Source organism: Tenebrio molitor, chromosome 1 (assembly GCF_963966145.1).
Source record: "Tenebrio molitor chromosome 1, icTenMoli1.1, whole genome shotgun sequence".
In the NCBI taxonomy this organism is placed as follows: Eukaryota; Metazoa; Arthropoda; class Insecta; order Coleoptera; family Tenebrionidae; genus Tenebrio; species Tenebrio molitor.
In genome coordinates, this window is record NC_091046.1 from 38,989,429 (window position 1) to 39,017,228 (window position 27,800).

At 33.2% G+C, this 27,800-nt stretch overlaps 1 protein-coding gene across 6 annotated transcripts in view; it reads left to right on the top strand.

Moving 5' to 3' along the window:
* nuf (rab11 family-interacting protein nuf) overlaps window positions 1–27,800 on the top strand; it is a 46,044-nt gene that overhangs the window by 5,105 nt on the left and 13,139 nt on the right. For 3 of the 6 annotated variants that reach the window (XM_069040718.1, XM_069040724.1, XM_069040732.1), the window contains 2 exons: window positions 26,314–26,536; window positions 27,459–27,542. In XM_069040718.1, coding sequence (XP_068896819.1) covers window positions 26,314–26,536; window positions 27,459–27,542 — 307 coding nt within the window. Of the gene's footprint in view, window positions 1–17,384; window positions 17,797–18,063; window positions 18,108–26,313; window positions 26,537–27,458; window positions 27,543–27,800 lie in introns of those variants that run through there. The other 3 variants (XM_069040750.1, XM_069040759.1, XM_069040742.1) reach the window with 3 other exon arrangements.

Genomic DNA, 27,800 nt, shown 5'->3' on the forward strand with positions numbered 1-27,800 from the left:
AGGTTCGAGGAATTAAGAGAAAAGTTACAATACTAATGTTTGTTTTATTAAACAATGTTACAACAGATGCCGAAAGTGTTCACCATTTTGTTCTAAGCACAAAGGGGCCCTTCGTTTAACTCCACTGATAACATTTTGTAACATTAATTTACACACAAATAAGTGTATCGATTCAAAAAGACCTACGGCTTCAGTTCCAGCGCCAACTGTAATAACGAATTTAATGGATCGCTCGATAACATAGATTAAAGTTTAAGTGTCCCAGTTTTATTTGTCCATCGACCGTACCTATGAAATAAACGACAATCTTTCGTTACTAGGTGACGATTGTTTTGAATTTCTTCATTATTAACCACTGGTTAATAATAAAAAATTATTTACCTGTCACCGGGCCAACGTAGAAAACGTAAACTTCGCAGTGTTCTATGACAAGTGATAACGCTAGACTATATTACTTGTAGTGAAAAAAACTCATTTTACCACTTATTCTGAGATAATTATTGTAGCTTACAATTACAGGAAACGCCCGAAAACTTTTGCCGAAATCGAAAACTACGGTGTGATTAAGAATGAATACTAACAAATTCAACAATGAAATTTGGCAAATTTGAAATTTACCATCAAAGGTTCATTTTTGTTATAACGTAAACATAACCGGCATAACCAAAAATGTTTTTAATGTCGTCTCAATTTAAAAAATCCGGTCAGTGCCAATTACGAGATAAAAAACAGCAGCCAACAGACTCAGTCATTGTTGATCACGCTGTATTTTGAAGGTTAACATCAATACCGTTGCTTTAAAACTGACGTTTGTTTGACATTTCACCGAAAAATCTGCTTACCAGTGGCGTCGCGTTTGGCAATAAAGCTGGTAAATTACAAATTTTTACGAATGTAAAATGTTGCTCTTGTTTATTTTATAAATTTTCTCCATTATCAGACAAGAGTAATAAAATCCACAATTATAGGTCCAACGGTTAAAATTCATGAGGTATGATTTATTATAAAGTAGCGTTTGAGACAACAAATTGTCTACGCCCATGCATTGAACGCTTATTTCTATTTGCATATGATTCCGCTACGACGTGACCGATAATTTGCTTTGATTTGTTTTCTTTTTAATCACTTTGTATTTTTTAAACGTTCAACGTTTCAACGTTCAAAATCAAAATTAATTGCTGATAATTCTCATATTTATCCTGTAATTTTTGAAAACAGCTAAATGAATAAAATATCGAATATGAGTCAAATACATTTTTAAACTGTATGTACTAAAATCCGCCTACAATTCCCACCTTTTCAGAAATGTGTGAGGTCACTCTTGGGTATTTGTTGCATAACAAGTGATACTTTTAAACAACTATTGGTATTGTTTAAAACGGTGTGGTAATATTACTAATTAGTCCAAACAGTCTAAGTTTAAAAATGGACAAATTCGGAACTCGGGCAATATTTAGGCTGAGCATGTGAAATGTTTGCTATTAGCGGAGTAATATGTTAAGATGACGAAGGATTAATAATCCAACAGAATAGTATATTTCAAACCAAGGTAAGAAAGTGGTTTCTTGCAGACCCCAGGCAAAGATTATAAACCGAGTCGTAGACGAGGTTTGTAAGTGCCTAAGGTCTGCAAGGACACTTTCTTAACAAGGTTTGAATACAATTTTTTTCCCTACCGGCACAACTTTGTTGAAAAAAGTCAAAAAAGATGGTTATATTCGTGATTAAAACGAAAATTTTGAGAATTGAATAGTAGGCTGTGTTATTTATTTAATTAACTTGTCATCGCATTTGAAGATTTGAGGTTTGTTCCAAAATTTGATATAAACAGGGTAAAGTAATCTACCTAGCTAGCTTATCTGTTTATTTTCCAGATTATATGGTTGACCTACCAACTTACTTCATTGAATTGGCTTTCATTTATCAATAACTTATTTCACTTTTGACACTTTTGACATTTGTATTTTGGTACAGTTTTACCATAAACATTTCATGATTCACTTTCTTACCTTAGCGAGAAAGTTGAATTTTCTCACCTCAAATGAGGTATCCACAGCCTACATTTCTAACCGGTAGGGAGAAAAAGTTTTTGGAAACCAGATACATATGTCATATAGAAAAAGTAATGATAACAGAAAAACATCATGGTCAAAAAAATCCTTCATTTTCTAATGTGATGTCAACAAAAATCTTAAAAAATCAAACGTAGAGCACCATGGATTCTGACTGCGTCTTGCTTTATTTCAATTTTATTTCTGTTAGGTATGTCAGTTTATTTTATTTTGTAATTAAATTAAATTTTAATCAAATGAATTGAATGAAGGGAATAAAGATCATGCAGACCTTTGAGATTGTTTCTATTCTAAATTTTTAAATTGTGGCTATATCAAGTTTCACATAGTTTATGACAGATAGCATTGATGGTAAAGCTGAAATTAACGTGATTCCCACGGAGTTTTTCAGGGCTTTTGACACTATGAATCATAATTATAAGACTTAATCACATTAGTTTGTCTATTTCATCCTTGAATCTTATAAATTCACACTTAAAAGGAAGGAAACGTCATGTAAGTATAATGAGTACAAATCAAAGGAAATTAACCTCGCAACTGGTAGCTGTGTTTGATGTACTCTTTATAATCTTAAAGATTGTAAGATTAAAAGATATTGTAGGCAAAGTTAGTTAACTTCTTAACTATGCGGAAGAACTTAATATTTATAGACGAAAGCAAATACTTTACACTACCAAATTTACGAAATAGTATTTTACAGTAGAAGTCCGTTAGGATAGCCTTTACTGCCGAGCCAGAAATTTTGTGAGACGAGCTCGCAGAGCGAGTCGAATAATACTGGCAAGGCTGTAAAGGCCCTAACGGACGTGTATTGTACAATAGTTTTTGTAATATCTCTACAATTGGTTCACAATTATCTTTTTGAAATACATTTTTTTCAACGCCATCGAAAAAACCGAATGATTAATAAGTGGGCGGACGACGTCGTCATGTCGACCGTTGTTTGTGAAAAAAAAATTGTTTCAATGTTGTTTGTCAGATTTGTTCAACGCTTAACTTTCCGTTGAAAATAAGTGAATGAAATCAATAAAAAAACCGCAATCAAGATATTCCCGATGTCCTGAAGTGAGGTCACCGTTATTGCCTGCAAAATCGCGCTTGTGTTAGTGAAGCATCATCTTCGATCTTGTCTCCATTTGCTGCTGTTTGTCAGATTTGTTCAACACTTAACTTTCCGTTGAAAATAAACGACCGAAATCAATAAAAAATCGCGATCAAGATATTCCCGATGTCCGTATGGCCGCAGAGCAAGTGGGGTCATCGTTATTCCCTGCAAAATCGCGCTTGTGTCGGTGTTAAAATTCTGAAGCATCATCTTCGATCTCGTCTACAGCTGCTAGTGACTTACGGATTTCGATTAATTCAAGGTGTGTCCCATAACATTAAACATTAATTATTGTACCAATTGTAAAAAAGTTGAAAAATAAAGTTTAGATCTAGGTTGCTATAGTTATTTGGTCATTCATAACGGCCGCTGCCACTCATAACGGACACCCTTAACGGACTCCGGCCGTTATGAGGTTGTTTACATGGTGACAAACAGTCCGGATATCCACCTTTAACAACTAGATATTACAAAAACACAATTTGCAATGCAGGCCTTGCCTCTGAAACAACACCTTCTCTAAATTATGATCAATCAGTTATCGATAAATTACAACAGTATGGATATCTTGACAAAAATTCATTGGATCAGAGAATCAAAGCTAAGGGCAAAGCAGTGGATAATATTAAAGAAGCACTAATCAATTTTCAAGAATTTTATGAATTACCAGTAGATGTAACTTTAAATGGAGAAACTATAAAATTAATAAATACTGCAAAATATAGTATATCAGATAGATCTTTACAGTTTTTGGTTTGAAATACTAAACGGATAAAAAATAAACTAAGTTGTACTTCCATTATCAGATCAAAAACAAAGAAATATTGCAACAAGACGTATTTTTTTAATAGAGTAGGGTGAATCCGCTCGTAGGTATGAGTACTTCTCTAAATAGGTCATATTTTAGATTTTGGTCATTCTTGCCAAAGAGAAACAATTATGTTTCCTTACTATTCTGAATCGATTAATAATTTAAGCAGTGATGATATTTGGGCTATTCGGTCCTTATACGGCTCCAAAACAGCAGCAAAATCTGGTGAAACCAGTTCATCATCAAAAGGGAAACCTGAATGTGTGAAAGTTTTAATAAAACCAGATATTTGTTTAAAATACCATAATCTTTTTTGATTACAACAATAGTTAAATGTATATTTTCCATGAAAATTGGATGGTAAATAGAATTAAATAGAAATACCTTTACCGAAGCAAAATAATTTATTGAATATCTCTCTTTTTTATCTCAAATATTTATCAGAGACCATTATTGTCGATAACAAAATGATAGATGTGGATGATCCATCTTTTGCAATAAAATCTGGTTGGTATATCGTCCTTTAGATGCTCTTGGAGTTTAAGAAAAACGAACATTGATTGTAACTTTAACAACTCTACTGAATTTTACTTTTTAGAATTAGACGAGCATTAATACAAACCGAAAACACACGGAATGATTTACGATTTATTCCTCGGTTTAGTAATGCATTTACATGTTCAAATGGTTTGTTGTATTTCTTTCAAAATAATACAGTTTTTTAATAGAATGAATTTCTAAAAAAATTTGATCCGGTGAATTTCAATTAAACGTGTTTGATATACATTGTCCTACTAAAGGAATATTGGAACAAATTAGAGATTTGTTGAATAAATTCAGTAAAGTAGAATAATAGAATTTAGACAAAATGAATATTAATATGTATAAATAAGTATTCTACAGGGTTATTCTAAATGATTTTAGTCGAAGCAGGCCATGTCCATGTTATGAAATTTTTGCCGCTTTCATGTGAACTGGCAATTTTTGTCGCTGTCACTGTCATTTTTTAGGTGAAAAGTGCGGTGATGAGGATTTTACTTATTATTTTTCAATTAACGATTGAATCCAAAAATATTGAGTTGTTATGCAACCAATTCTAAAAATATTGAGTTGTTTTGCACCCAATTTAACTCCTGTGTGTGAACGGTGTGTACTCACTTATTAACATCATTTTGATGTTTTTTATACCAACCATAAATTTTACATTCAGTTTTTTTTACACCTACTTGGACTACAATCATTTATAATAATTAATAACCCTGTACAACGTAACCAAAGATATGTATCACTACCTTGCAATGTTGACGTAGAGGATTTAAGATAATTTTTGCGATTTCCAAAGTTTCTAAATTCTCTATTATGCAGGATCAGATAATGGTAGTGTGTGATCTTGTACTTTGTGATAATATGTACGATTCGAGGTATAGTATAATTTTCATGACAATAATATACAGGGTGACTGACGAAAAGACGAAAAACCTTTGGTGCTGTATCTTACTTATTCTTTATCCGGTTTGAATAAATGACACATCAAATGAAATAGTTCGAAAAACACTTCATTATTATTCGATATTTTTTCGACATCTATTTTTTGACAGACGATAGACAACTTTTTTTTTCAAATTACACTGTATATATTTTTTTATTCGTTCTTCTAGAGAATTTTCTTCTGAATATCCAAACATTAAAAGAAAGAACAAAAAATGTATTTTAATTGAAAAAAAAAGAGTGGGTCGTACAGACGCACGATAGAAGTGAAACTTTTGTATTACAGGAAAATCAGAATATTGTAAATTATCACTGACAGGTGCAAGAGGAGGTGGCTGAGCCGAGGTGCTAGTTGCTGGTTCATTGTCTTTATTATTTACACCGTTTTTTCACATTCTGTCACTTCACTCGTACGTTTTCTCTCACGCCACGCTCTTGTTCTTTCTGCGCCTGACTTAAGCATATTTACAACAAAATTGTATATTTTACCGATAACACTAAACAATATCGAAATGCGTAACTCATTGTTCTTTTTTAATTAAAAGAGAGGACATTATCGATAAATGCCGTGAGTGTGACAAAGACAGAAGTATACACAATTTTAAGGGATGTTTGTATCGTGTCAAACAGATTAATTTACATAATTAGACTCGAAATTAAGTTAGATGGAAATATTGACGCAACCGCTGTGCGAGACAGTGTTTAGCCCCACCACTTTTCGTCACACAAAAAGGTTGCCGATCAGAATTTCAAACCCCTCCCATAAAAAGTTTCACTTCAAAAATTGAAAATCAAAAATCGAGTAATCGAATTTTTAAACAATACAAAATCTATTCTAGTTGGTCAAAATTACCTCAATGCTGTTGCAAACACTGTCGACATCTTCTAGAAATGCCCATCTTTGCAGTCAGTAAAAAATTTGGGGGTATTTCTTGACAGACTTGCACTATCCTTTTTATTAACTCTTCTCGGGTACCCAGTGGGGTCAAATAAACATTGTCTTGAAAATTTCGAATGAATATAAAAAAAATCCAATAGATTCAAATCTGGGGATCTAGCGGGCCATCGAATAGGTCCGTGAGTACCCATTCATCGATCACCAAAATAATTTCAGTGCAACATTCATGCGTGCATTATTTGGTTTGGCACCGTCCTGATGAAACACGACTCTGTTCAACACTGCTGCTAATGGCATCTCATCCAGAAAGTTGCTTATTTCTTTTGACAATAAATAATATGATATTTTGTTTGATCAAGACTGCTGTCAACAAAAAAGGGACCCACTAGTCCAATCTATCTCCAAAAATGCCACAGCACACGTTAACACTATACATCGTCTTTGGAAACTCTTTTCCACAACAACATAATTATTATTAATAAAATCTTGTTTTATTATTAGTATTATCAAACTGTTTTGACAAATGACAAATATTCAAAGCTTACTTAGTCATTTTGAACATTTAGAACAAACTTTTCTCTTGTTTATTTTGGTCATTTGATTTTTAAATTTTATCCATTTACTCTTTAATTTCTTGACTTTTGTTTAATGAATGGATATAGTTCTTTGCATTTTTAGATGCATGTACAGTGCTATTTGAAAAAAAAAGTTGATGTTCATCTGTCAAAAACTGAAAGCAAGAATTTTTCTTTGTTTAGTTGGTATTGAAGTGTTTTCAAAATTATTTCGTTTGATGTGTTATTTATTCAAATCGGATAAAAAATAAGCAAGATACAGCATCAAAGGTTTTTCCTCAGTCACCTGGTATATAGTATTTTCAATTCGGTTACTCCATAAGATTGGAGACTTGAGGTTAAAAAAGTGTGGCCCGCGGAACCAACCAAAAAAATGTTGCAAATAGTACGCCCTATATCAGCATTTAGATCCGGCAATTATATATTACGAAACCGGAAATCAAGCCAAATATTTAAGAAACCAATTAACAAAATGCGAGCCATACAACGTCGTTATTGTGGACTATGAATTTTATGACTAAGGAAACAAAGAGCCCGGATTTTCTTAAAAACGAGAATGTTCCCCAAGAACGGCTACCGATTGCAGAGAATATCAAGCCACTGTAAACAATTACAATCAACTATTGTCTTATAACTTATATAATAAATTACATATTTATTTTATTAAATAAAGCACAATTTGTTTAGTTTGTTTTGTAATTTGTTATTGTTAATGCATATTTTAGTTACAACTGATTTATAAGTAACGGGTATTTTTTTAAATGTGGCGTCGAAGGCGTTGAAGAGTCGATACGGATAACGGATCATGGATCAGCTGTTTAAATCATACGCTCAAAGCGAATATAAGAAACGTCATGATATATTCGCTAAAATTATACACATGAATTTAGCTGTTAAATTCAATTATTAAAGAATACACAACCACATTTAGTCCAATCAATAGGGAGTTTTACCTTGCAAAAGGTACAGAAAAGTTTATACTTGGTAGGTATCTTCTATCAGGCATATTATTAATATTGTTGAGTTTGCGACCTTGGAGGGTTTCCGCTCGCCCCGCCATATTGGAGAATAGGGGTGCAAAATCACATTTTTATCCGTGCGAGATACCTCTATCTAAGTTTTTATATAAAATGTAGAGCATGCAATTCTCTACATTTTTCGTTCTTTATGTTTTTTTGTCAGATCAATAGTTTCGTAGTTACAGCGTGTAGAAATCGAGAATTTCTTTTATTTTTATACTTTTTATTCTTTTCCACACCACCACAAAGGTAGAGCAATAGGGTGCGTTTTTTTTTTTGACGTGGTGTCCTCAATGGGCATAGTCTACGATGCAGCAGAAGTTTACTGTTTTACTCTTTTTGATCTCTTTGTAACGTAGACGGACCCGAATGATCTGGATCGAACGGTATAGATGAGCTGAATTCATCCGAGTTTATGAATTCGGGAATTTCTCTTGAAAAGTTTCCTCTTGTGACTCAGGGTCATCATCATCATCATCAAGATCATCTGTTGTTTGCCAAAATAAAAATTCATTGATTTCGGGTATTTGTTCGTCTTGATCTTCAAATTTTGGAACGTCTGTGATTATTTCATTATTCGTGCGAGATACGTATATCTAATTACTTACAAAAAATGTAGATCATACAATTCTCTACAATTTTTGTTCTTTACGTTTTTTTGTCAGATTAATAGTTTCGTAGTTACAGCCTGTAGAAATCGAGCATTTATTGTTTGTCCGTCTACGGGCATATCGGATTCCAACGTGTATACTAATGAAACAGGTAAACGACAAATGATCCTAATGATGATGATGATGACCCCGAGGAACAAGAGGAAAATTGTCAAGAGGAATTCCCGAATTCATAAACTCTGATGAATTCGGCTCATCTATACCGATCGATTCGGATCATTTGGATCCGTCTACGTTACAAAGAGATCAAAAAGAGTAAAACAGTAAACTTCTACTGCAATGTGGACTATGCCCACCGGGTATACTACGTAAAAAAAAAACACACCCAATTGTTCTGTCTCGTGGTGGTGTGGAAAAGAATAAAAAGTACAAAGGAATTCTCGATTTCTACACGCTGTAACTACAAAACTATTGATCTGACAAAAAAACATAAAGAACAAAAAATGTAGAGAATTGTACGCTCTAAATTTTTTGTATAATAACTTAGATAGACAAATCTCGCACGGATAAGGAAATAATCGCAGAAATGTGATTTTCCACCCGTATTCTCCAGTATGGCGGGGCGAGCGGTAACCCCCCAAGGTCGCAAACTCGGCAATATTAATAGCCTAATAGAAAATACCTGCCAAGTATAAACTTTTCTGTACCTTTTGCAAGGTGGAGCCATTTTTATGTCTCTATTGACTGGACTAATTATAGTTATACTCGTACACCAGAAAGTTGTTTGGAAAATGATAATTACAAATTATATTTTGATCGAACAGTTTTAACTGACATTCATATTAAGCATCAATTCTCGAGCGCCAACTTCGACGCCAAATTAAAAAAAAACACCCTTTACACTTTACACGCTGGCGCAGAGTTCTCAATTTTCCCCTAGATTATAACGGGAACTGTCCAGTGCCGTTTGTGTGATTGCATTTTTTTAATGACAAATGTATGCTTTGTTTAAAAAAGTCAAGATTCTGAAGTTAGGCTTGAAGAAATACCTACGTAAGATTATTAATGTGAAAAAAAATCGTGCACTTTTGTGTGGCCGGGTGTGTACATACAGGCTGATTCACGTAGCCCGTTCATTAGAAACTTTTTGATTTCCCAAAATCGTATTAATATGAGAATATAAGTCACGTGTCACATAGTACATTTTTGATTAATTTCATTGGTTAAAATACAGAAACAAAGACGCAGAAGAGGCTATCAAAGCGATGTATTAGTGGTTCGTTGGTAATTATTCTTGAAAAAAAATTATATGTAGAGATATTTCCATATTTGGTGGCGGAAACAAAAGACTGAGAAATGTCACAAATTTGTATTGTCAGTGTCAAATTTCTCAAAGACGTTCGTAATTTCGACAGAAATGCAGCAAATTGGCAATAAGAAAGTTATTCATCGTTGAACTAGAGAAATAATTTGTAATACGTTTGATTATATGAGAATAACTTTTCCTTTTGATACACTGACAAAAATTGGTTTCCTTAGAATTTGTTTTTTCAATCTATTTAGCGAAAATTTAAATTTACCTAGACATTCCTTTTTACGGCGTTTATGAGAAATTTGACACTGACAATACATTTTTGTGACATTTCTCAGTCTTTTGTTTCCGCCACCAAATATGAAAATACCTCTAGATACATATACATACATACAACATACAGGGTGAGCAACAATAACTGTTTCAGTTGGCAATAAAAAATTTTACATGAAATTTTCAAGACTGAATTGTACGGTCGATGGACAAATAAAACTGGGACACTTAAAATTTAATCTATGTAAATCAGACCATGGAATTGTCAATATATTTGTCAGTGTCTATATAATATGTCATACCAAAGTTAATCTATTTGTAATAAAGCCGTAATTAAACGATGCAAATTTGTAAATTGTGACTTATGTGATTGTCATTTTTGTCCCAGTTTTATTTGTCCATCGACTGTACCTATTTCGGTTTGTTTTATTGACACTATTGACAGCTGGTATACATTTCATATTTAAACGTCTTGGTTTTTGTATTCTTTAATTAATAAAATGGTTTTCTCGTTGGAACATGACATAAAAGTCACCAAAAGTCACCAGAATTTATTGCCAACTCAATCAGTAATTGTTGTTCACACGGTAGATACAATTATACACACATACGAGTACATTTACAATTTCTTGAATAACATAATTGGTTTCAGTACCTACCATCCCGAAGAAACGTAAGTTATCCATACTTGAACATAAACTGTTCGTTTAATCAAGTTTAGTCAATTAAAAAACAGTTGTTTCTAATTTACAGAACAATAATAATAATCTTAATAATTGATAAATAGGTACATATTGAATTGATGTTCTGTTGTTACATATAATTTCGATATTAACACATACTTAAAAGAGAAAACATATAACCTCACCAAAAAAGCTTACAGGAAACCTTGTCGAAAGTAACATTGACAAAGTACATTCACATAATTTGTAGTTTTTTCAACAGCGGCAACACTTTCATGTGATATAGGCAACATTAAATACACGGTTGTGTTCGATTGTATCGTTGCCAACATTGCATACCACCCAAGAACAAATAAGTTCTATGCAAACCGGTTAAAACTTTAATCTAAAATCTACTATGAAGTACCTAGAACGTACATATATATTTGTAACAATGTATTTCCGCAACAGACGCTATAGACTCTCTCATATAGTTTTAAATTTGCTCCTCTCCTGCGCGTTCTTAAATGTCAAAAAATAATAACATTAATGTTGCCACTGGTCTTTGTCACTTCCTAAACAATGTTTGACGAGTGGGTGGTGCTTCAGTCAAAAATGACCCTAACGCTCATTAAAAACGACGGACGTTATTGTCGTTATGTGATACTTTGTTAAAACGTGAAGACGCACTTCTGTGAGGATATCCGCTTTTTAAGCATGAGGGAGTCCGTGAGAACATTTTTTAACTTTGAGGAGCTAATCTGAATGTGAAGGAACACTGAAACGACAGAATATTGTTATTAAAAATTATTCAAAAAGACGCACTGTCTTACAAAAACACAGGATAATATCTGTAACCGTTCGAGTTAAAGTAACTTCATGCTAAGTAAATTCGCTTTTGGTTGCTGACAACAAAAAACTACAACTAATATTACACTTCAGTATGCACCAATTAACCGAGGAAATAATAAAAACGATTTATGTAATTTCTCTTCGATGATTTGTAGACGTTAAGAGCAAAAATTGTAGATATTAAAAAAATAAAAACAACGGTTTTTAAACATGTGACTATTGTTAAATGTAAGTGGATAACTAGTGTGCTATGTCTGGTTTTCTTTATTAAAATTTCACCTTTCTTATAAATCATTTATCATTTGTTTAAATTTTAAAATTATATTTGACTCCACTTTTGTTATTTACGTATGTACTCGTATTTATAATCGGGAGGCTTGAAATAGGTAAATATAACACATAATTATTAAAATTGTATATCAATGAAGTTTACCACTTCTCATTATTCATGTGTTTTTTGAAAGTAAGATAAAATTAATATCGGAAACAAAAAAAAATGAAGACAAGATTTATGTCATTTGTTAATTATCCACGATTCGTTTATCTTAATTTATTTTAATTATGTTGCAAATTATATTTTCCTGCTAAATTTATCGGTCAATACAAATAACTTTCACTGGGAAACGCAAAATAAAAGGCGGTACAAACAAAAAATGATTGGTTTGTCTCTGACATAACAACTTTTTGTACATATGTGAAGAAGCAAGTTTTTCAAAGTGATGAAATAATATTTTTTAATTTGACGCAAGAATTTTCTCTTTTTGAAAAAAATTAATATTCTGTCACATAACAGGTTTTGATAGAGTTTCTCCAAATACTTATTCAGTTTCGCGTTACCTAATGGGAACCCATTATCGTTCATCGTTAGTAATAAAAGTACAAACATTACAAATTATCATTACCAAGGTTAAAAATGTAATGAATGAAAGCTAGTTCAAGAGTTCACTACATGCTGAAATTAGTCATCCTTTGATAATGGTACTGCTTACGGCTTGGTACTGGGAATCATAAAAGAAGCAAATCTCGAGGTTTTATATGTACGAGTGAGTTGTGTAAGGCTGGATGCACTGAGTAGTTACGAGATAATGGCGAAACACGATTTATTAATTTTGTAGTCAGTGGCGTAGGAATGCCCTTTGCCTTGAACAAAGTGGTAAGACCATCAGTATCAGAACAGTATCACCGGTTGTATATTTCGTGTTATTTACTGTTACTACTTTTATCAGAACCAAAAAAGTGATGGCTGAACTTGCAGTGATTTTTAATTTTGTTTTTGCTATGCAATAACTTTTGGTGGTGAGTGTTAAAAGTAAAAAAAATAAAAATTATTTACACAAATGCAAGAAAAGAGGAAGAGAGAGAGAGAGAGAGAGAGAGAAGATAAAACGAGAAAATAACAATTAAAAAAGGAAAGTATTTATATTCGCATCAACGACTTATCGTGTGATTAAAAGATATAAATGCCGAAGAGCAAAAGAAAGTTATAAGAGATCTGAGAATACAATTGACGTACCTACGTTAATTGTAAAATGTAGTTTTCGGCAAAGCTGCGTTGGGAAAACTTTAAAAAGACAATCAAATACTGCAAGAAAAGAAGCTTCAAAACAGAGACAGAAGTAAATGGAGAAAATCGTTTTTGTTTGAGTAAACAATCTCCAGTGGTAATGAATAGTGAAAACATCTATCACCACCGGTAAATATAACATAACCAAGATTGTGAGACTTATACCGGGTGTTATGGAAGTCCACGTAATAAATTTAACCACCAATAGGACTCGTTAAAATAAAATAAAAATTATTTATCATTTTTTTCGCAAATTCTTCCAAACTGAGTTAATTAAATATAATTTGAATCCTAAAATTCACACCCGCTCGTGTATTTACACATTCATTGATAACGAAGCACGAAAAAAGCATTATTCGATTAAAATACTCGAATGAAAAACAATAAAAACTGTTAGTATTAGAACAGCGATCGTTCTTTCTTCAAAAAACTGTAAAGTTTTTACCGCACAAAAACATTTTCACTCACTCTTTCGTTTTAATTGATCCCATGAGCGAAGTGTCAAATTAGGGGTTAGAAAAATATTAAAAAAATATGTATTCGACTAAAAAAAGATCAATATGTAAAAATGTTTATTTTAAAGAGTTTTATTGGTGATTAATTCCCACGTACATCAAACGTGCGTGTTCAGCCAATCAGAGCGCTTGCTTTTATCCAATCAAAAATGTTTATCGCGATTAAAACGTCCTGCTATTCTGTCGTCTGTCAAAAGTGATAAAAATTGCATACCACTCCTATTAGATTCTCAAATTGTTTTTAATATGTAATTGTGTTTTTAATAACTAAGTATTATAAATAATTAACGTTAAAGTTTGTATTCTGGAATTAACGGCCTAATTTTTTATATCTGATAAATTTCCCAATTTTCACTTATAATATCCCTAGTGCATTTCCAAAACGTAATTAGCCCTCGTGTTCCACTCGGGCTAATTAATACGTTTTAAAAATGCATTCGAAAAAATTTCCGGATATTAATCAATGCACGAGGGCATATTCGGTAAGAAAATCGCAACGACACGGACATTATGCTTCTTCAATTATAAATTTTTAAATCGTACGACACTCATTAAAGACTAATAGAAAAATTAGTTCACGAGCCCTAACCAAGACAACAACAAAATAAATGATTTTGATTGGCTGAAAAAATTTCCACTTATTAATCACAGTTAGGTTGGTCTACCTACAAAAAATTTCCAAGAAATTCTTTTGTTGCCATGGTTATGGCTCGTGAATTAATTTTTCTATTGGTCATTAATGAGTGTCGTACGATTTTCACTTAAATATTTTTGCTCGTTGATATTTGTGCATTTTTATTCAAAGATTAAAAGGTTAAAGAACAAAAATGCTCAAATTCATTCATTCGTTCATAAAATTGTCGACTGTAATTACACGATTTTTTTTTGTCCGGATAAAATTGAATTTTTTTACGATAATTTGTTTGCTTGGTAAATTGCGACACAAACCACCCGATAAAAAAACGAGTCCGAAGAACGAGTTTTTTGATCTGGTCGTTTGTGGAGTCAATTTACCAAAAAGAAACCAAATTGGAGTTTAAAAAATGAAATTTTATCCTGGACGAAAAAAACCTTCAGCGTAATTCCATGAGATAATTTAATGAATAATAATAGGTAGGTAATTATGAAAAATTAAATTGGCCATTTTGTACTTCAATTTATTACAAGCTGTGTCAATGTTTAAGATTGTTGGTTCGTTATCATAACAACAAACAATAATCAGGTTCGAAAAAGTTTGCCATTGAAGTTTAAGCACATTTTATCCAGATGCAAAGTTAGGGCTAACTTTATCCGATGTCAAAGTGACAATGGGATTTTTTATACATGAATTAAATTATCAAAGCAAAAAATTTTCGTAAAATTTAAAAATGTATCCGATAAAAAAATTATGTCTTGTTATTTTACCTTCGATTAAAATTTATTTCGTGGACTTCCGTAACACCCTGTATGCTTTCGGAAAAGTTTTTGATTGAAGTGTCAAAAAATAATTGAAAGAAGGAATGTCAGTAACTGTTGAAGTCTGGAAAAAGCATATTTATTAAATGTTAATAATAATTTTAGTAGTAAATATTAGAAAATAGAGCTCGTGATAACACCTTTTTTAATGCTTTGGTTTCAGCCGATAAAGGCTACACACCTTTAAATTTAAGTGATAATATAATTTCAAATATTGTTAAGCCAAATATACCTGACACTATAGCAAATATAAAACAGAAGTCTTTACATGGGAGATACTTTAAAGAACTGGAACAACCAGAAATTAATATTCAGGCCTCTCATGCATGGCTTAAGAAATCAAATATTCACCCTGAGACGGAGGGTTTTATATTTGCAATACAAGATCGTGTTATAAATACAAGAAATTATAAAAAACACGTATGCGGTTTACAATCGATAATTGATAAATGTAGGATTTGCGGAACTGAAGGGGAAACAATTGAACACATCATTTCTTCTTGCACCGTTTTGGCTCAAAGCGAATATAAGAAACGTCACGATATATTCGCTAAAATTATACACATGAATTTAGCTGTTAAATTCAATTTATTAAAGAATACACAACCACATTATAGTTATACACCAGAAAGTTGTTTGGAAAATGACAGTTACAAGTTATATTTTGATAGAACAATTTTAACTGACATTCATATTAAGCATAACAGACCAGACATTATAATTTTAAATAAACAACAAAAGCAAGCATATCTTTTAGATATAGCTGTTCCAAATTCACATAATATAACACAGATATATAACACAAAAATTAATAAATATTTAGAACTCTCCGTTGCTATGAGAAATCTTTGGTATTTAGAAAAAATTTCGATTTTACCACTTGTAATTTCAGCAACGGGAATAGTACCGCAATCTCTTTTTAAAAATTTAAAAATTCTGGATTTAGATAACAAATTGGTAGTTGAAATTCAAAAAGGTATATTATTATACTCATGTCACATCGTGAGGGAGTTCCTTAACATTGACACAGAACACAATACACAACAAAGTCAAAATGCGGAGGCGAGACGCCAGTAATTATGTTGATAAGCACTGCACTATTACTTGATAGTAATATCCGTAATAGTGTATGTACTCCGGCAAAATTGCCGTGCCGCCGGGTGGAGGTGGGATACGAAAATAAAATAAAATAGAATAAAGAACAAAATAAAAAAGAATTATGTTTATCTTGTCTAAGAATACTAGACAACAAAACTATGCAAATATTTATATTCAAGGGTGACCTTTACGGTTTTGTAACAAATAAAAAATTTGTTTATAATTTAAATATGTATACCTATTTTGTTTTTCTTTTCATAGTTTATTTAAATAATTTTTGAGGTCCAATGCTGTAAACCTACCTCTTCATTATATGTGTTTTACTTAAAAGATAACTCATTGTATTTAAACAAAAAGAAGAGGTTTCTCGTCTTACGGAATATCGTCTTAAGAGTTCGATCAGCCCTTAAGGGAAGTAAAATTACACATAAGTGTAAATGAAAACGAAATTACAATACAACTCAATGTTCAAAAAACAACATCCAATACAGCAACCAAATGTAGACAAAAGGTGTAATCATATCGTTATCAAAATTCTAAAAATAAGAAATTAACTACGCCACGCTTTACAGTAAATTCTTAAAAACAGAAAACAATCTAGGAGAATTTCATAATATAGTCAATTAAACAAATTACGTTACGAATACATCACGTTTACTCTAAATTAAATTATAATCACTGAAATTATTAAGACAAATTAGAAAGGCACCGTAAATCAAGAGTTTATAGCATAAATTAATTAATAAATTAATGCTAAATTCAAACTAAATTGAAACAAACATTCTCTCAAATCATTTTGTAAGGATGTGAAAACTTAAAAAATGCAACAATTAGAATTATCTACTACATAAGTACTAAGTACATATTTTTAAACCTGGAACATAAACAACATGTTCAGTTTTTTTATTAATATTTTATCTCTCTACCTATTTCTATATCTACTTTTGAAATTATTGACTCATTTTGCTGCACAAGAGCTGATATCGTCTCTATCGTTTTTATCTCGTTCAATGACTAAACCAGCGAAAACGCACATCATCATTAAATTAATAACGAAACTCAACGCAAATTATCCGGAATCGTCGAAATACTTGAAAAATCTTCGAAATGTCGCAGTCCCCACTCACCCTCCATCGTATCTTCGCGTCCACCCACAACAGTTTGAGTATCGCTGAACACAGGTGAACCGCAATTCTGCGCAAACTCTCCGGCATCACCGTCAAATTCTTCCCACTTTGATTCTTCAGTCCGTTTCCACATAGCAGCAGGTGAGTTTATGTGGTTACAGACGAACATTTAAACTTCTTTCATTGTTGATTGTTGTGTTAGTCGATGTGTAGGCAATTAAACCCAAACTGTACCGAAACCGTGAATGTTCCCGTGCGCCAGTGCTGTGTAGTTAAAATAAATTTTCGGAGGCTGACTTCACCTTGGATGTTAGAAATTACCTAACCTGCATTACACCTGTTTTTCTATTTACTAACAGGTAAGACCGCCAAGTTGCTTTCCTCGAATGCGATAAGTCTGCTTGCTCGATTCCGCTCGGTTTTATTTAATTTGCGCGATTTGTCCGTGTGCAGAAGATTTCCATATCTTCAAAACACCTAATTAACACCTCCTACCTGCGTAAGTGCTACATCCCATGATTTGATAATTGCATTAACCATAAGTGCGCGTACCTATCGCCAGATTAGACTCATTGCCTTAAATAATAAATTGTGCGGTCCCCCTAATTTCATTTGACGTCCAACAGCGATTGAAGCGAAGCCGTACAACATCTTCATGAATTTGTAACAGGTAGGTGGATAATTACGTCGCTGGTTTCGCCAATTTCACTCTTTCACGGTCTCTGAAGAAAGTTTCCATCGTGGAAACACGAAATCATTTTTTCTGCTCACCAATTACAACACCGCAAAGAACCCACACAGCTGATAACCGAAGGATATGTTGCATTCACCGGGCAACAAGTGCAGGTTGAACAATGCATTTTCCCACCCAAACTTGAGGCTCCGGTTTATTCTTTTTGCTTTTGTAAGTGGGATGCGCCACCGACGTGACTAATTCTTCGAAAATTTCGTGGGGAATTCAGGTGTTGCCCAAACAAATCTTCGATCACTTTGTCTGACTTGCCAGCAGGTCTGTAAGATCCGTTAAAAATGAAGGGTTGGACGTGAGCCATAAAATATGCAGAATACGATAATGGAAGTCGAGGAATTCGGTTCGAATCCGAGTATTTCTAACGCACACGCCACGAGCAAATTAACAGACATTAATGCGAACATTTTTCAAATTTGTGCACTTTGATTCGGTTTAATCAAGTCTAAAGTCAATCTCAAAAAGACAGTATTATCAACGAACAACAAAGTTTGAAGATAACAGGTACATGTGTAAACAAATGTTTCAGGATCATGTTTTGATTATCCTTTTTTGTTCGTGATAGTTATTTTCGATGTTGAAGTTGGTAAGGAAAATTAAAATATTGTACACTTTGAGGTTAATGTCAAATGAGAGTGATCGCGTCCTTCAAAAAGAAGCGAAATTTGTCATTTGAAGATTTCGTTCAGAAATAATTGAGGATTCTCGTCTCTTGGCGCTAATCAGAACCTGTTTGTCTTCCGGTAGTGAGACCGCGATTGAATTTATATAACAATACAAGAAGTGGACAGAAAGCCAAATGTTTTAAGTGGATTTGCTGAATACAAAGCGACAATCACACCAATAGCCTAGTTACCGATTAAATAATAACCCATTATGTTTTCATTGCACCGGATTTTCAATTTACCATTCTTGTAAGACTGTTTGTGTTTCGTTATGTAAAAAAGCAGACGTGAACTTTTACTTGCATTCTATTTACTGGCAGAAGATTCTCAAGGATCGCTATGCAAATTAGAGATCAAAAGAAATGAAATTTTCCTGTACTCACCGGAAAGGGAAATTCTCGAGAGGAAATTCTAACCGGAGAGAATCATGCGAAACGTGCGAATGTGAAATAAATGCCGTTTTAAATTGTCAGGAACAGATTTTAAATGTCACTTAGAGGCAGAAGGGGTGGACACACGTGTGCAAAGATAAAGTAGACGTTTTAGATTGTGAAGAAAAGTTGTAGAGTCGCAGAATGGAGGGACACGACGTGCCGACATGAAATAAATGTTTTGAGCGCTTTACACTTTCTACTTCATCTTTGAAAATTAAGGAAATGGGTTTGTCCTCAAGTTGTGGGGCGACCTCAATACCGGCACCGAGTCATCGTCGCTTTTGTCACTCCACTTCCTTATCACAGGTTAACTGTACCTTTCTGTGATTAGTCGAGTCATTATGCAGTGGTGACCTTTTTGTTAAAAATTATCACACACGATAAAAATATAGAACGCTGAAAATGTTTCGATAGTGCTTTGCAATGTGGGTCAGTTCGTTCGTTTATTACCATTTACCACAAAGTGAAACCTCAATAAAACAAAAGTCGTCGATAAAATTTCCATTGTTCTCGTTTGATGATGGCCTAAGACAAGCCGTGTGCAGTTCATGCGATCTCTCATTTTCATTGTTACTTTTTTGTAATTTGTGTAACACTTCTTTGACGCGTACAGGGGCGAGTGCCGCTCGTTTTCTCCATTACGACCACATGCTCCATGTGGCACACGAGACATGTAACAGATCCACGTATTTATATTTTATCTCTGTAAAACATTAAACACTTAACAACCGTCACCACTTCCACAAGATTAATCGTAAATCGTTGATATTTGTTAATGGTGCGGGTGAGCTGTTGTCAACAAATTTCTAAAAATAAGGAGCCACAAAATTCAACAGCAACGATTTCTTTGGATTTAACGAGGCAGATTTTTAATTAACATCCACACCTACCGCACTAATGGGCGTCGGTGTAGGTATCATTTTAAAGCCTTCAATTTTTGAAACGATAAGAAGACTCGCAGGTCAAATTGTCGACGAAAAATTAGTTCGCTTTTCCGCGAAGTAATTTCGCTTATCTCGGGATGTAAGTCATAACAGTGAATATTTTAAAATTCAAATTTTTGCACGAATATTCTAATTAGCAGGTCGTGGTGAGCCACAGATGCTTAACTAATTTTCACCTGATGTCTCTTTTTTTCAAATAAATGCTCCAGTTGTCACGTATCACGATCCACTTACACACTCCAACAATCACAATTACACATTCTTATTAGCCATGTTCTCGAATCGTTCCGACTTTCAACAAACAAATTAATTCATTATTCATTTAATTGCACTTTTCATAACACTCTAGTTGTGATATGAAAATGAGTCGATTTCTTTGTACATAATACGCATTTCCAAATGACTTTCGTCTGTTGAATCGTCACATCGCGAGGATATATTTTTTTAAATCCTTTGTGAATCCTTCGGTAATCATTTCTTTCGGCTCGACATATTTGAGATAAATATCTGAAATGTTAAGAACATTCAGGCCATCAACAATTCGTGACTGTGTTGCTTAGAACGTGAATTAGACTGACGTCTTAGTTGATGTCATTCCAATTTATTCTTAGCAAGCTAATTAAATATAGGTACATGCTTTCTAAATATACGTTGATGTTGTAGCATCCACTGTATGCAACACGGTCCAACGCAATTTATGGTATGATGTTTACAACAGATTCATTTTATTATTTGCAAGCAGACAATAGAAACAAAACAACAAGTTATATAACACCGATAAATGCAAAGTTACACTTTGATTTTTATTTTTTGTTGTTGAAAATTGTAGTGAGTTTTTTAATACTGCTTTTATTATTGTTTATATAGGTATCGATTTGTTACAAACTATTTATTACTGTCGCAATCTCGGTCTAACAGGCGATAACATCAACATGGCAATTATTCAATGTGACTCATTCGACTTTTCAACAAAATGTGTATGGTGATGATGCCGGAAATAATACTTTTATTACGGGTGTTATTCTCATTGGGTATCATTAAATTCAGGAGTTTCTACCAAGATATGTAAATGTTTGCTTGTTTCCAATCTTGGCTCTCCGAAATCAGCAAAATACAAGGTTTTGAGAACGAGGACGTTGAGTTTTTATTGCAAAGCGTTGGTATACCCACACCGGTCTAAACGATATGAATGTATAGGTATGTTATCTCTTTTCAATTATAGCATGGCACGTACTGGTACAGCGGTTATTGTTGACTATCAATCAGAAATTCTTTAGTTGTATGTTGGGATTGTCACAAGTGAACGAACTTGAAAATTGCACTTTTATTTCTCTAATGATTTGTTTGCATATACTTAAGTGATAATAAAAACAGTGGTTAACGTCCCGTTAAAAATTTATAGAAACTTATACATAATAAATTTGGTGTAAATATTTGTTCCGAATTAATTGCTTGTTGTTTAATTAGAAAATTTAATTAAGTACGTACTGGTTTCCGCAAAATGAATTTGACAGAATTTTTTAAAAAGTCGCCAATCACAGCGGTTATTATTTGTACAAAGGAAAAAATTAGTCGCTGGCTAATTCGCTCAATTGTATTGATTATGCAATTGAAATTACGTTTTAATCGCTGTTGTTTCAAACTGGCTTTAACAATACGAGAATCCCGTGCAAAATTAACTCAATCGTTATCTTCTTAGCGTTCACATCCTTGAAAAAACTTGCCGGGTTTCCTTTACACCGGAACGTAAATACCCATTCTTCGCCTTTGTGATTGAATCTCAATTGAACATCCGTAAATAAACGCAAATTTTCCGATTACGTTTACCCATTGACTAAAAAATGTGCTATTTTTTGAACCGTGTTTACTTTTAACCTGTTTGACGTAAAAATATTTTTAGCAAAACCGCTGAATGTATGTGCATGTTGCTAAGAGCAAACATTTTACTTGCAGACTGTTGTCATATCCGTTGGGTTTTATTGTTTATTATATAGTTACGTTATAAACTTGAGGAAGTTATGTTTTCGGTGGCAATTACATAATTAAAGTTGTGGAAATGAAGATAAATTGAAATGTTGTCGTAGTAATGTTAGACGATGTACGGTAGGCTTATATTATAAATATAAACGGATACAGGAGATGTTTATTTCCCGTTGTATGAATGTTTTCATATTCTGAGAAGCAAGTGACAAATGGCTGCTGTCAAGAAATTGAAATTCCGCTGGTAATGAAAATGTTATCCAGGAGAAGATTAAATTACACAGTCATTTTCATCATCTGAATAAACATGCGTAATTATTTTTAGATCTTTCATAACGAAATTAGAGGAAAAATTGAGAATTCGATTGATCAGTTAACGAGTAAATCTGAAAAAACACAAAATCAAGGAGGCATGATTGTGTTAAAACTGAAAAATTTATGTTTTGGAAAAATAATAATTTTGTGTTGAAAATCTAAATTGGAAAATTGCATAAAAGACAATGAAATATTAAAAAACTTAAGTTATTAGTAACCTTCACATAGGTATAAAGGAGGTCTCAAGAATGCGATCTACAGGGTCACTGTAAATGATTGTCCCATCGCAGTTGGCGTTGAAAACCCACACAAATTTGGGATGTGCCGCTAGCTTCGCAATGTTAGACAAACTAGTAGACAAATTTACACTACCGCCAGCAGCGCTACCTATCGGCGATGCTAGTCTCACTCATGTTATAAAGCTTAGGGCACATTCAACTACGTCACCAACGCCTACTGCTGCTATAATCTGTTTTTTAACAAAGAACAACCAACACTGCAATTTACACCCAGTGTATAACCGGCAACATTATCTGAATTTGAGTTAGAGTGAAAAAGACTTGAGATTACGCAGAAGTGAGAAATGTCATCGCAAGGCTGACCGACAGATCATCTTAGGTTTTACTAACAAAACTTTCCAACATCTACAGGGTTATTATAAATGTTTCTTACATCGTAGTTGGTTGTGAAATTTGGCACTTAACGAGGAATGCATAGCGTAATTCACCTCAAAGTAGGCGTTGAAGAGTCGATTGTGAAGATCGGGGATCAGCTGTTCAAAGCTAACTTCAGTTTTTGCGTTGTTTGTGTTTTTACTCTGCAGATTGACGAGTGGTGCGTTCACAATCGACTCTTCGACTCCTACTTTGAGATGAAATTTTAAAAAACACCGACATATAAATTAAAGGTAAATCGATGTGGTGATTACTTAATAGGAAACCAAATCTTCCAACAACAAATTTCGTCTGATTAATCGATTAAAATTTTATTGGAAAAGGATAAAAACAGAAAGATTGCACTAATAAACTACATACATATTTTTAAAAGAAAAAACGTTTACTGTTCACATTAACTAAGTCAGAACACCGCAATTGACATTTTAAAAAACGATAAATAACCGAAAATGCAAAGTGAGAAGTGTGAGGTGGCAAATGTTAAATTTACATAAATCACAACCAACTACAATCTAAGAAATTTGCGTATCTCGTACGAGAATGACAGCCGGTGGGTGAGGTGTAGACAATGAGACAAAATTAAATTCACCAACACCACATTCAGTAAACTTTTATTTTTTATCAATATAACGCTGTGCTTTGTTTAAAGAACTTATGTTATGTCTATTTTAACGCAATTATTTGAGGGGGCCAAGAAAACCCACATCGTCACAATTTAAACTGTTGGAAATTCCTAATAAAAAAAATTAAAACAAATGGAGAAGTGCAGTTCGGACAATTTTTAATCCGCGATTAGTTGCATTATTGGCAAAAATACGAATATGTATAATATTAGCAGTTTTTTTTTAAATTTCTAATACCTACATATTCTGTAGGATACCAGAAACGTCAGTTACGATCATGTCCTGGGAATAACGGCCTTTAGAAAAATTTTAAAAGATCGCTGTCCCATGGTCATGATTCCATTTTATAATGATTTTCTTCGTGAAGTTTTAAAATTCCACGAAGTTTTATAACATTAAGAGTAATAATGGCAAGTAATCTTTAACATATGCAAAATATTTTACATATTGTAATATTCAAATATATTTTATATAACAAAATTACGTGATGGTATTTTAACAATAAACTCTATTTTAATAAACATCAGGTAATGGTTGATAAAGTCTATCACGCGAATGACCCCATGCAGGTTAAGAAATGCATCAAAATAAAGGGGAATGGATTGAAAAATAAAGTTCGTTCTAAACATTTCCTCCAGCAAATTAATTTTGGGTCGGAAGGTTTTGAACTTTGCGATGTGCATGACATGATTCAATTCGTTCTACCGTGTGAACAACAATTACTGATTGAGTTGGCAATAAATTCTGGTGACTTTTGGTGACTTTTAATGTCATGTTCCAACGAGAAAACCATTTTATTAATAAAAGAATACAAAAACCAAGACGTTTAAATATGAAATGTATACCAGCTGCCAATAGTGTCAATAAAACGAACCGAAATAGGTACAATTCAGTCTTGAAAATTTCATGTAAAATTTTTTATTGCCAACTGAAACAGTTATTGTTGCTCACCCTGTATTTATATGACTGCATTTTATAATTTTTAAAGTGGCAAAATACCGCTTTTGCAAAACTGTTATAAAATAACTTGCTTTATTCATGGTAGAAATCCAACGTCTTCCATATGACGAAAGCAATAACAACTAATGAAACTGTTTTTATTGAGTGAATGCCGACGCTCGTCGATTCCTTTGATAACATTAATATTTTATTAGTCGTAGGCTTGATTATTGAATTTTTCACTTCTTTCGTGTACACGTGTTTCAGTATTTGTTTTTGTTTTTTTTTAACGTAATAAACATCGGCAAATTCTCGTTCTATCTTTCATGAATCATGATACCTACTTAAATTTATTATGTGAACGATATTACGCCTCGATAAAACGGCTCACATTTCTTGGGAATGCAAATATATTTTAAATAATGAAAGGTAAATATGTATTTTAAAAACACGTGAGATAACTAAATCAATAGGAAGTGGAATTCATTAATTCGCGATTTCACTCTCCAATGTGTATTTTGTCTCTCCCGCAATCATCATAACGCATTTCGGTAACATTTGAAAATGTCGCAGAAAATATTCAGTTAAGTGGTCTATTAACTATTAATTAAAATGCAACTGCATCTGTAATTAATAGATAATCATTTTTACAGTTGTTTAATTAGAAAAATGTGAAAAACGCTTTTTATATGCGTATTTAAGAGAAACTCAAGTTTAATGACATTTTAATTGTGGCATTTAATTATAATTACAAGCGTAAATGGGTTGTCCACACTCACCCACTTGTGGACGAAAATATATTATAAATAAATTATTGCATTTTTTATACTAACAAAATATGTAGGTTTTACCACTAGACCCAATATTTTTATGTTGATGTTAATTTTTCAAAATTAATCACGTCCCAATTTATTTATCTTTACTTTTACGCATGGCAGACTGCTCCAACTAACTAACTCCACTAATTCTCAGTTATTTCGTTTGATTTTTGTTATTTAAACTAGAAATTTCTTCATTAATCTCGAATTATGTATTTGCAACTTTCACTCGAGTTAATCGATATGGAACAATTTTTTTTTCGAATTGTCATAATTGTTAAATCAATAGTTTTCATGTGAATGACCACCGACTACTTTGAATACGCTTTCGTCATTTTTCCTTTCCAAGAACAAACATTCTTATCGCCTTATCTCGACGTCTAAAAATATTTGCATAATGAGAAACACAACTTTGTGCTTTTTATCTCGCTCGCTTAATTTTTTTAATTGTCTCGACAAATCCACAGTTCGGTGGTACAAAATCTCTGTGCTAAACGACGTTACAGTTACGCAGGCTAATTTCAGTTTTGTTATGAACAGACAACAGTTACAGTAGCTCGAGACATTTACTCGTCCATCTATTTCCATTTATATGTGGAGATAATTACCTTTACCGCTCATTCATGATTACACTGCCTCACAATGTTGAGCATGTAATGTCGTACTCGACGATACATTTAGATCTAATGACAGTAATCAATAAGGATAATCTAGTGTTGCGATGTCCTGGTTTTAGAGAGCATGATGTCGCCCACCACGACAGCAACAGACTCTGCGATGGGAAATGGAAGCGCAGGCCCGGAACCCAGTTTTCTGTTAAACCCACCAGACAGTCCACGTCCTGCTGAGCAAAGTAAAAGTCAGTGTTCCTCCTTGTCGGACGGCGAGAACTACGAATGGAATGGGGAAGGTGTTGACATCGACGCCGACTCCGGAATATCCAGCGACAGGAATTTAGGGTGAGTTGAGTCGGCGAAAACGCGACAAGAGATTGTCGAAGGCGCCAAAACCGCATCTTGACGCGGATCCTGCTGAATCAGTTTTGAAAATAAATATTTCTCGGTCAAAATCTGAACGAGCCCATCTGTTGTCTGTTGTAAAGGTTAAACGTTGGTGTATTGGCACGAAAAATGATAATTAACTCAAGATCAATATTTCGGCCAGACATCAGCTTTTGCCGAAAGCAAAAGGATCTGCTTGGCAGTGTCTCGTAGTCGTGTCAGGGGTCGTTGCTTTTGTTACCTTGTCCTTAATTATTGGCGTGGCCAATTAATTTAAATTTAATTCCCACCGAAGGTGCAACAATTTTGTTATTACTTACATTACATAAGTTTGCATGAGTCACGTCTAGAAATTTATAAAGTTTGACTTTCACTAACAGGTAAAGCGTGAGAGATAGGTACGGTGCAAATTGTGGATAGAATCTTCACGTATTGTTTGAAGAAAATTGGGTACTTTTCGCTCCATTGTTTGTAAATTTTCCTTCGACAATCATATCGAGAATTTTTCACAGACACTAAACAAGACGAGCAACATCGGTAATTTATTACAACGGACTTGACAGCTCGCTCGTCTTATTTTTTAAACGTGGTTAGCGGCTTCTGGTGGGCCAATTCAATTTATTGTGTGATAATTTATGAACCATTTTTATTTAAATTACAGGCCGGCACGGTACAATTAAGCATTTCGTTGCAGACATCGTTGGTAATCCAATTTTCATATTGCTACACGATGAACGTGTGAAAATGTAAATTTTGTTATTAAACAATTTCATAAGCTTCTAATGTAACGATAGTGTTGGGATATGTGAATGAAGCGAAATGGGTGGAAACGAAAGCACTCTTGCTAATTGCAAAATGCTAAATACTCTTTTATTTGCAGGGATGGTATTAGGACACGAAGCCCTTCTTCGAGTATAAATCGACACACATGGCTGCGGACCAGCTTGAGAAGGTCTTCACCAAGGTGAGAACTAATCAAAAATCAATCTGATTAAAGATGACGTTTTCAAAAAAGAAAACTACGATTGCTCGATTAAGTAAAGGTGCTTCTTCATCGTTTTATATTATTCCAATTTATTTGTAGCTTTCCTTGCTTAATAACTGCCGCAGTTCGATTTATTTTCCCTTCATTTAAAGTTAATCATTTCTGGTTGATTGTAAGTTCACGATTTTCACGCCATCACTGTCATCGATTTTTTCCTGTTACATCATTAATACCTGT